This window comes from Tachysurus vachellii, chromosome 1, assembly GCF_030014155.1.
Source record: "Tachysurus vachellii isolate PV-2020 chromosome 1, HZAU_Pvac_v1, whole genome shotgun sequence".
Classification (NCBI taxonomy): Eukaryota; Metazoa; Chordata; class Actinopteri; order Siluriformes; family Bagridae; genus Tachysurus; species Tachysurus vachellii.
In genome coordinates, this window is record NC_083460.1 from 31,284,723 (window position 1) to 31,296,310 (window position 11,588).

At 38.6% G+C, this 11,588-nt stretch overlaps 2 protein-coding genes and 1 non-coding gene across 4 annotated transcripts; 1 reads left to right on the top strand and 2 right to left on the bottom strand.

The window, feature by feature from the left end:
- Positions 1–1,028: 1,028 nt before the first annotated feature.
- LOC132854108 (uncharacterized) lies at positions 1,029–2,280 on the bottom strand. The gene is made up of 2 exons (XM_060882324.1): positions 1,794–2,280; positions 1,029–1,682 (listed from the first exon to the last, which is right to left on the bottom strand). Exons 1-2 carry the CDS (start codon positions 1,983–1,985, stop codon positions 1,029–1,031), a joined length of 846 nt encoding a protein of 281 aa, XP_060738307.1. The 5' UTR covers positions 1,986–2,280.
- An 842-nt stretch (positions 2,281–3,122) lies between these two features.
- On the top strand, positions 3,123–8,547 carry ifi44g (interferon induced protein 44g). Of its 2 annotated transcripts, XM_060883098.1 has the most exons (8): positions 3,123–3,345; positions 4,331–4,390; positions 5,232–5,280; positions 5,367–5,565; positions 5,933–6,094; positions 6,886–7,048; positions 7,878–7,978; positions 8,095–8,547. In XM_060883098.1, exons 1-8 carry the CDS (start codon positions 3,282–3,284, stop codon positions 8,278–8,280), a joined length of 984 nt encoding a protein of 327 aa, XP_060739081.1. In that variant the 5' UTR covers positions 3,123–3,281; the 3' UTR covers positions 8,281–8,547. The 2 variants fall into 2 exon arrangements, with proteins under 2 accessions (XP_060739081.1, XP_060739090.1); XM_060883107.1 differs by lacking the exon at positions 4,331–4,390 and having other exon boundaries at positions 3,124–3,345.
- Positions 8,548–8,810: 263 nt separating this feature from the next.
- Positions 8,811–8,882, bottom strand: trnag-ucc (transfer RNA glycine (anticodon UCC)). The gene has a single exon. It is a non-coding gene; the product is annotated as a tRNA-Gly (tRNA).
- Between the last annotated feature and the right edge of the window lie 2,706 nt (positions 8,883–11,588).

The window sequence follows — 11,588 nt, forward strand, 5'->3', positions numbered from 1 at the left end:
TCCATGACCAGTCCAATACTAGGACTAGCCAAGATCAAGTCAGAGTGAGTTTTAGGGGAAGTTGAGACCAAAGACCAGATTTATCAAGAGCAGTGGCCAAGATCAAGACACATCCAAGTACAAAGGCATTTCATATGTCAGAAGACCAGACATGTGTCCTACAGCTGTAAAAGCACAGTAACAATCCCCAAATGTTTCTTTCTTGAAACTCACTATGATGAAGGTTAGATGTTAAACACGTGGTACATGATGCTAATTGAACGCTCATACTGTAAGGTGAACAATATGGTAGAAGGTGTGTAATAAAATGCATGCTGATTACATTGATGCAGTAACATTTAGCCCTTTCAAATGATATCATATACTCATGTCTTTTTATTTGTTCCTTTCGTCATTCTATATCCGTGGATTGTAGCATTTGCTATAAGTTCCTGTAAAATATTTAGTACTAGAGAAATCATGATAGGAGTGCGTTTAATAAACTCCTGTGATTTATGTTTCAGATCATAATTTGAAAATGCTGTGATATAAAAAGGTTTCATTTGGGTGATTGACTAATTTTCCATGAAGTTTATTACAGTTTTTCTTGATTGCTAAGACACATTTCTTGAACGCTGCTCTCCTTTTCTCTAAACTGTGAACACAAAACCCAATTCTCAAGCTACATTCACAAAACCTCAAACCAAACTTTCACCTCAAAACAGTTCAATCTGTGCTCAAAACTGAACTATGTTGTCAAATTGTGCCCCGAGTCAATCAAAATTAAAATCACTATGGAACAGTCACTAAACACTACGTAGTAAAATAGAAAACACAATGCTCAGGAAATGAAGCTGGAGAAATAAATGTTTATTGCTAACTGTAGGCTAAATGCATATTGCAAAACAAAAAAAACCTGTGCATTTAGCACTTGTACAAAAAGACAACACAGAAATCTTGTGCATTTACACGTAGCACTTGTAAAAACAAACAGTAATAATACAGTAAGCCCATGTAAAGAAAAGTACAAAAATACACAAATAAGTGCATTACTCAGCCACAGCATCAAGTCTCCGTACTGAGTCAGGCAACAGGACTTCATCCACATCACAGGCAACATTTTGTCTGGCCAGGCAACGGGGGAAAAAACCCCTGGCATGCTGTATCCAGGCTTGGCGTGCCTCCACACCTATGTCACCACAGGCAAGTCCCATGGCTTGCAGGAGATGTACCCTGGTGTAAGGTTGGTGTTCATATACCTTCCACCGCCATGAGGAGAAGAATTCCTCAATGGGGTTTAGGAAAGGGAAGTACGGTGAAAGGCAAAGATTGATAAAACCTTGGTTCATATTGAACCACTCTCTGACCTGGAGGGCTCTGTGAAAACTCACATTGTCCCAAACAACAACATAGATGGGATGCTCATCCTGCTGACCTAACAGAGCATCTCGCATGCGATTGAGGAAAATGAGGAGCTGGTGAGTGTTGTAGGGCCCCAGGTTGGCATGATGGTGGACAACCCCATGATTGCTGATGGCAGCACATAATGTGACATTGCCACCACGCTGCCCAGGAACACCAACAATGGCCCGATGGCCAATCACATTACGGCCTATCCTTCTCCTTTTGGTGTGATTAAACCCAGCTTCATCCATGTACACGTATTCATGGGGTCTTTCCATTGCATCCAGTTGAAGAACCCTCTGTAGAAATAGATATAGTTTTGTGAGTGATACGGAAAAAGTGATTTAGGCCACTACAGTAAATCACTACTTAGAGTAATCAACATTGAATGTGTCTGGATATATGCCAACCTGTACATACTGGAATCTTTGCTCTTTGACTCTGTCTGAGTTGCGATCAAAGGGCACTCTGTATAGCTGTTTCATGCGCAGTCTGTTGCGCTCAAGGACACGATCAACAATAGAGAGGTTGACACTGTTGATACCCTCAAAATTTACATGGTCCTCAATGATCTTCTGCTGAATTTCACTGTTTAATGGCATTGTTCTCACGGACCATATCAACAATTAGGGTCTCTTGGTGTGGGGAGAACATACCTGTCCTCCCACCCCCATGTGGCAGTCTTTCAATTCTACAAAAAGAGAACATGGAGTTACAAAAAATATACATGGAATACTAGGCCTACAAACAGTTAGACCAACCCTCCATTACAATACTACAGTACATTGGTACAGTGATGTACTGAAACATATATTTACTTACAGTATACTGTGGTACAGTATATAGTATGTCATACAGTATTTGCTGTCAACATTTACATACTGTCCTATAAAGTCAAAAAAAGGTAATTGCCTGTTCTCTTCTCTAAATCTTCGGATTATGGTGGACACCATTATGAATCTACTGATGTTTGGTTGTACCCTTTGTCCAGCCTCCCTCATGCTCATACCATGGACAAAAACATGGTCAATCACAGTAGCTCTGATTTCATCAGATATTATTGTTCTTTGTCTTCGCTGACCACCTCGACCTCCTCTCACACAAACGCTTCCTCAGACTTCTATCCATTGTAGGGTCTCGCAAACCAGTGCTCTCTGAACTGGCTTGCTGTATATGTTCCCTCACATTATTAGCCACAAGTGTGATCAATTTTGAGTTGTTGTGTTCAAGTTGTGACACCTGTGCTTTAATTGTGTTTGACTTTTGTCACCTGTGCTCACCATTATGCAGCACGGATGCATCACAATGAAAATGTGTTGGCAAGTTGTGTCTAAACAGGTGAAAAGTGCTTATGGTTTTGCCAAAAGAGTGATTGATTCAATCAGTGGGTTCTGGCAACTGAGCATTTGGTTCAGACAATAGGGTTTAGTGTGTTAGCAATTGAGAAAAACTGTAAGCGTCCTCTGCTGGTTGCTTTTGCTTTTCTCTATACATGAGGAGAGAGAGAGAGAGAGAGAGAGAGAGAGAGAGAGAGAGAGAGAGAGAGAGAGAGAGAGAGAGAGAGAGAGAGAGAGGAGAGATGGTACTGGAGGCGTTTCACCATTTCATCCTTACAGTAATCTGTATTTCACTTAAAAGACAGAGAGGATATGTGACCAATCACACGCATTTACCTGAATGTGGGCGTGGTTTAGTCTCTTAAGGCGGGGACACTGCCCTGAATATCAAACAGAAAGTTTCAGTTTCGTTTCTTTACTCGGGCTTTGAGACTTCAGTTTTGGGTCTAATTTTGACTTTCATTTCCATTTTTCTGAAACTGGCGTGTTTCACTGGATATTATACATTACTTTAGATTTACTCACTACTACTGCAAGGGTTGGTGTAAATATCTGTTCATCATGGAAAAGGGTTCATTGAAGTTTGCAGAAAACGAGATACCAACCCCTAGCTTCAGTTTTGGACGTAAGGTTATTATTTGTTGTCCATAATTTTTACTTATTCATTTTTTATGTTTTTTGATTGTATTTGTCATTTAAAGAGAATATATTATAGATCCGGACATGATCATCACCGACAATTATATTGAACATTTTCTCATATTATATGGGATGTTTTGTTAAACTATATATTTAGCTTACAATCTGAAGCACAGTACCACAGTAAACAACATCCTGAGTGAAAGGTTCATGAATATAACTTCTGAAACTACTGAAAGTTTGTCAGTAAAGATGAAAAGGAAGAAGGGAATGTAACCAAATTTACACATACACATGACTATCTTAATTTTATTTGTTTATTTATTTTTTACAAAATTTAGAAGTTTAAACATGTACATTATTATTATTATTATTATTATTATTATTATTATTATTATTATTATTATTATTATTATTTATAAATCAATGAAACAGAGTTATTGATACCATCCCAGAGTTAATTAGTTTCCTATAACCGCACTTCCCATAGTGTGTTGTTTCTCTCAGATTACAGTGACAAAGATTACAGTGGTACATCATACTTCGTTTTATCAGTTATAATTAAATGTATTGTTTTGGAACATCAACGAAACAAGTTCCTGTTAGTTCTATTCTCAGGTTTTTGCAATTATAATGGATCATTCCCCTTACTGGCCTTTCTTTTTCCTCTCTCTTGAATTTGAATACCTCGTCCCTCAATTTTAAATAAACTCTTCTTACAGTTGTCTTTGTTTAACCCATTTATGTGGAGTGTGCTCTGTACCTGTGAATGAGCTGTTAAAATGTTTAAATGCATTACACTGCCACATTTGTGGGCAGCCTCAACTTTCTTTGTTTCTAAATATTTAGATTTAATTTTAGAATTATGATTTATATTTGAATTTGTTTATCCACCCCAGTGTGAAATCTTTGATGCCATGTTAATCTTTTGTCCTGCTTTGTGTGTATGCTGTTCCTTATCAATAATGTAGTAGTTTCAACAAGTAAGAAGGACAACAAGGTGACCAGAGGAGATATAGACACTTTCAAAGGTATAGGTCAGAAACATACATTTTAACCACCCCAAAGCTGACTGTTTTAATACAAACAACACATCCGGAAGTGATTTATTAATCGGTTACCACAGGAAAAAAAAAATTAAAGTTTAAAGAGTGACGCTGTTTATTTTGTCTGTTTAAATTTACATTTCATTTTCTGGAATGTAAAAGAAAATAGTTGGTTCCTGTTCTTTCCTAAAAGCCATTCCTTCATCATTTCTCTCTCTCTTGGAGTTACAGTGACAACTTAAATTACAACTTTATCTTTGTCTGTTATAAAGTGTTCACACTGTAGACTCCTTTCATAAGTGTTAAATAATAAATAAATAATAATAAAATGTGTTTATTATCAGACTTTTGCGATGTTATGTGGACATTCTTTATAAATTTGCTATGACTATAGACATCTTATAGTCGAATTAACTAAAAGAAAGAGACAAAGAAAGGCTAGTGATGGAACAACTGTTTATAGCAACTATATTCTAGGGGAAAACATAAATGAACTTGTTTTAAGGAACTTGCAAATGTACCTTATTATCACCAGCCCGTAGCCTTTACCACTTAGCCAGTTCTGCCTCTGTTCGTATATTTACATGTAATGTACAAGTTAAAAAGTAGTTTTTTAATAAATCGTTGTAATTGGTGGCATATTACTGGTGCTATAAGAAAAATAAAACACTTAATGTTATAGAAAATTCTTCAACATAACAATAATTTTACTTTATCAAATTACACTGTGGTTGATTATTTTTCTATATCGCCTATATACCTATGTCCTGTAGTTGTTGTACATTCCATGTTGCACTACTAACTTACTGTGCAAATTTGTGTCCAGCTATACAGCTACTCGACACTCCATGGAGATCAGTGAACTGGACCTCAGAGTCAGTATTCCAGCAGGTTTTCTACATACTTATGTATAATGTGTATGTACACAGTGTTTAAGTCATGTTGTACATTGTGCACAAAGATCCAGGGAGGAACTGATGGAGAAAGTTGAGTCATACAAACCGGCCTTCAGTGCGGTTTCTGAGGCCAGAGTCCTGCTTCTGGGTCCTGTTGGTGCCGGAAAATCCAGTTTCATTAGCTCTGTGCAGTCAGTTTTTTCTGGACGTGTCCTTAACCGGGCCATGGTGGGCTCATCTGCTTCTGCAAGCTTCACAAAAAGGGTAAAGATGACAGAAAAAGAAACTGTATCATGGAAGTGCATTTAAAAAAGATAACTTAAGAACTTTACTGAAGAAATTTACTACAACCACTTACATTATAGCAGCTATAAACATTAAACATTAAACATTCCTCATTATCCTCTCTTTTTCTCTTGAAGTCCATGAATGAGCCGCACAAACGACAATGCTTTAGAATGAGTGAATTAATATAAAGCTGTGATGTACAGCTACACTATTGTCAGAGCTGCTGTTGTAGAAAATTAATTAACACCTTCTGACCAATCAGAATTCACAATTATACATATTTATTTATTTATTGGTTTATTTGTTGAGATAATGTGATAAAATAAAATGCCCTCTCTCACAGCTCCAGTCATTCCCCATCAGACGGAGTGGAGAGATATCAGGCTCTGGTTCCACTTCTCTGGTCCTGTGTGATATTATGGGGCTTGGAGATGGAGACTGGACAGGATTGAGCCTGTATGATGCACTGTGTGTGATTAAAGGACATGTGAATGACGGACATCAGGTATGATATTTAAACCTGTGTAGAATAAATGCACACTGGTATACAATACTTGATGGTCATGAAGAAGCTTTTATTGTCATTTCAACCATATATAGATGTTGCAGTACACAGTGAAATGAGACAACGTTTCTCCAGGACCAGGGTGCTACATAAAACAAAGACAGAGCTATAAGGACTTAAGTAAGTTAGTCCTAGATACATAAAGTGCATCTGTGCAACCTGGTGCAAACAGTGCAAGACAAGACAAAAAGACAGTGTAGGACAAAAGACAGTGCAAGCATTACAAGACATTACACAAAAGACAATACATAAAAGACTGTATGCGTTCTACTGAAGGCGTTGTGGCCTTTGTGTGTATCAGTCCTAGAGAAGGAAGCGTGGCCTCTGAGTGTCAGTTCCACTGAAGTAGTCATAGCCTCCGTAGGTTTCATTTCCGGTAAAAAAGTGTGTGTTTCAGTGTCATTAATGGAGATGAGTTTTCTGTTTTTTCTTATTCCCTGTTAAAGAGGTGTGGCTTTTATGCCTGTCATTTTTAGTGAAGGCTTTGGTGCTTGCTAATGAAGCAACAACTGCTGTTTAACAAAAAATAACTAAAATAAATGTCTATTAATAAATGAACTTTGTGGACAACCAACTCTGTATTTCCTAATATCTTGCTTTTATATATATATTGACTGTACAGTAACTGCACAGTAACTGTGTTATTACAGAAATCCTATATTCCTGAACCAATTCCAGCTTCAAGGTAAATCCAGTACTAGTCTTTATAGTTTTTTTTTCTTTCCTCACAGTTCAGTACAGAAAATCCGGTCAGATATGATTCCACAAAGAAACTGACCCTCAAAGACAAGATTCACTGCGTGGTATTTGTGGTGGATGCGTCAAAAATCAACACCTACACCAAAGGACTCAGCACCACATTCCATCAGCTCAGAGAAAAGATCAGCAGCCTGGGTGAGGCTTTTATCACCTACATCAGCAAGCAGATGAAAGCATTACGATGTTTTTCATAAATGTCAAATATTGTAGACAGGCATGTTGGAATAATCTGGACATTAGTCGATCCATTATTATATGGTAGGTATATCATTCACAAGGGAACGTGTGGCAGACACTACCAATGAATGGATTAAAAAATGTATGTAACAGATGATTTGAACATGGTGATATAATCTGAAAGGAGATATTTATGAAAGTTAGGAGATGTAGCAATTACAAATGAGTCTCCAGATTTAGCGCTTTGTTAGAGTCAGTGGTAAAGCTTTAAGTAATCAGGTTAAGACAGGTAGAGATCTTCAGCACAGATGCTTATGCTCCTTGTTCTGAGCAACATGACAACTGTGTTTTGGTCTTAATAACTTGACAAAGAATTAATAGAGCTGGCATGTATTTGAGAGCTGACATGAGAGCTGACGTATAAAACATGTATTTATAGCTGCTGTAACATAAATGAGAACAAAAACATGTTCTAAACAAATTCTTTTGGTATAAGAGGAATAAAATGTTTTGGGACATGCAATTTCAGGAAATTATTCAACCTTTAGGTGGTTTAGCATAAACTGATATATCATTTGACCTCACATAACGCTTCTGTGACTGTGATATCCTTTATTTTGGCATAGACATACTTTATCTTTTGTTTTGATAAACAGGTGCCTAGCCCAGACGCTCCATAATAGTTACCAGCTCCTTCTGTAATAAAGTATTTAAACCATTGCTAAAAACATAAATCACCATGAGTACATACTGTAAAAATGAAACTATAACTCTGTCTATATTGCAGGTGTGCACCAGGTGGCACTGCTGACTCACGTGGATGAAGTGTGCACAGTCACATCTCAAGACACCAGCCAGGTGTACAGAAGCCGCCAAGTTCAGCAGCTGGTATGTGTACAATCATAGTGTGTGTGTGTGTGTGTGTGTGTGTGTGTGTGTGTGTGTCTTTCTAGATTTCACATTGTGTATGTTTCACACCCCCTGTTCTTTGCTGTAATGTGCAGATAGTGAAGGCTGGAGCACTTCTCGGAATGGCCACGTCCTACATCTTACCTGTGAGAAACTACTCCTCCCAACTGGAGCTCAATGACAACATGGATATCTTATTGCTCAATGCTGTTGACCACATCCTTCAATACACTGATCTGTACTTCCAGGAAAATGCTATGGACTGTAAAGCTTCCAGCTAGAAATGCAACAATACACTGCACATTTCTTATTGTCAGTTATCTGGGTTTTAATTTTTAGATAAAGTAGATAATGCTATCTTGTTAACTAATAGCTAATGTTAAGGTTTGAGGCTGTTCTGCACATTAATTAATTGTGTGTATTTCAGTGTATTTCAGGTGGGAATGAGAGTGTAAGTGTGTGTTACAATATTAGATGTGCCAACTAAGATGTAGTCCTGCCTCATATCCAGTGTATAAACAGACAGATAAAGAAACAAACAATTGAAATGCATTATTTTTATATTGAAATGCTTTGTCTTTAGTGATCTGATAAAAAATTTTATTAGTCTTTCCGATATTAAAGTCAAGTTTTCTCTCTTTCCTTAAAGTGCTAAAAACTTTTAAGAAAAAACATAATAAAAAATGGTAAAAAAAAAAATAATAATAATAATAATAATAAAAATTTTTTTTAAACATTGATTTCCCATGCTGATACTCCGATTTACTGCAAGAATTTTTTTTTTAATAAATACTCGGGAAAAGATTAAACATGCGTTGGCCGGGAATCGAACCCGGGTCAACTGCTTGGAAGGCAGCTATGCTAACCACTATACCACCAACGCTCACGACCCTCACCAGGGTTTCTCCAGGACCCTGGTGCCACATAAAAACAAAGACGGCTATAATGGCTTAGTAAGTAAGTCTTAGCCACATGTCTTAGTGCATCTGTGCATCCTGGTGCAAACAGTGTGAGACAAGACAGTGCAGGACAAAAGACGGTGCAGACAAAAAATGACGAAAATTTCATTTGAATTTAACTTTAATATCTGAAAGACACGAAACATTACTTAGTAAAATATTTCTGATGTGTTTAGCCATTCTAATACTATTTTTTTTAACTTAGATACTGAAACTGATACATTTATTTCTGAAGTGTCAGTTCAGAATCAGAGAAAGAATCGGCTTTATTGGCCAAGTGTGAACAGATCCAAGGAATCTGTTGTGGAGAAGTGCAAACAGGTTGTGGCTGGGGTAAGAGGGATCTGTAATGATGTTACCTGCCCGTTTCTTTACTCTAGAGTTGTACAAGTCCTGAAGGTTGGGCAGGTGAACACCAAGGATCCTGCTGTCCTAACAGTCTGCTGCAGTCTTCTTAAATCTGATTTGCTGGCTGACCCAAACCAGTCAGTTATAGAAGAGCACAGAACCGACTCAATAACAGCTGAGTAAAACTGTATCATCTGTGCCTGTGGCAGGTTGAACCTATTCAGTTGAAGAAGGAAGTACAACCTCTGCTGGGCCTTTTTCACAATGGAGTCAATTTTTGAATGCCCCACTTCAGGTCCTGGCAGATGGTGGTTCCCAGGAACTTGAATGACTCCACTGCAGCCATTTCTCCTAAAGTTTACTATCATCTCCACAGTTTTGAGCATGTTCAGCTCCAGGTTGTTGCGACTGCACCAGACAGCGAACTAGCTGGTAAATCTCGTCTGTATGTAGACCTGTCTCTGTCCTGGATGAGACAGATGATTGTAGTGACATCTGTAAATTACAGGGGTGTTTAGGGTTGCAGTCATTTGTGTAGCGAGAGAAAAGCAGTGGGGAGAGAACGCAGCCCTGAGGAGCTCCAGTGCTGATGCTGTGGGTGCTGGATGTGAGTTTTCCCAGCCTCACTCGCAGCTGCCCGTCTGTCAGGAAGCTGGTGATCCATTGACAGATGGAGGTGGGTACAGAGAGCTGTGTCAGTTTATTCAGGAGGGTACATGGAATGATGGTGTTGAAGGCAGAGTTGAAGTCCACAAACAGGATCGTTGCATAAGTCCCTGGTTTGTCCAGATGTTGGAGGATGTAGTGCAGACCCATGTTGATTGCATCATCCACAGACCTGTTTGCATGGCAAGCAAACTGCATACTGCAAGGGACTTCACACAGCTCCAGTGATCTTTTGAAGATCAATGTGAAGATGGGTGATAGCTGGACAGCGCAGGGTCTGAGGAATGCTGGAGACACACTGGCTGGGCCTTTGGCTTTCCCTTATCTTCTGTTTTCTGAAGACTTTGCGTACATCTGGAATCATTGTTCATAAACTGTAAACCCTTTTATTCACAGCGGGAATTCTCCTCATTCATTCTGACCGGAGTTTACATCCCACTGCAGGCCAACGTGAGTGATGCACTGCAAAACCTGGAGCAAAATAATCCGGATTCTCTTTTTATTATCCTTGGAGACTTTAACAGGGCAAAACTAACACTTGAACTTCCAAAATACAGACAGCATATAAATTGCCTTTGGGAACTCTGATCACTGTTTGGTCCATCTTATTCCAACATACAGGCAGAAACTAAAGTCTACTAAGACTGTAGTAAAAAAAGTGAAGAGATGGACCAGTGAGGCAAAGCAGGAACTACAAGACTGTTTTGTCTGCACTGATTGGAGTATCTTCGAGGCTGGAACTGACAGCCTGGATGAACTGACTGACACTGTGACATCATACATCAGTTTTTGTGAAGACGCGTGTGTGCCAAACAAAACCTTCTGCAAATACAGTAACAACAGGCCATGGTTCACAGTCAAACTGAAAAAACTTCGACAAGCCAAGGAAGATGCCTACAGAGGGGAGGACAAATCGCTGTATAAGCAGGCCAGGAACCTACTGACAAAGGAGATCAGAATAGCCAGGCAGGTGCTACAGAACTTTGCTTACTAAAACTGCCAGACACAGGAACAGTTTCTTTCCCCAGGCAATCACATTGATCAACAACTCACCATAATTATAATCACTGCTTCATATCTATAAGTACTGCGTTATCAGGACTGTCAGTCATCAAATCATCTGTATATATTACACACACTACTATATACTGTACAAAAAGCATAATATTGCACAATATTGTTATTTGCACTCCCATACTTTATGTACATAACAGATCAGTGTACATAACAGTGTACATACTTTATGTACATAACTGATAGTTTGTATAGTATAGTGATATTTATGTCTGTACTTTTGAGAGTCACAAACAGCTGGAACCAAATTCCTTGTGTGTGTCACACAATAAACCTGACTCTGATTCTGATTCTGACATTATCTTTACAAAAGGTGTGAGGTGTCAGACCAGGCTTTTGTTTTTCAAACCCGCAGTGTAACTGTTCAGGTCTTCAGCCATTTGTTGATTCGTTGATTTGTTGATTTGTTGATTTGTTGTGGGGGAAGTTGTGGCCTAATGGTTAGAGAGTCTGACTCCTAACCCTAAGGTTCTGGGTTTGAGTCTCGGCCCGGCCATGACTGAGCAAGGCACTGAACCCCTCCCAACTGCTCCCCAGGTGCA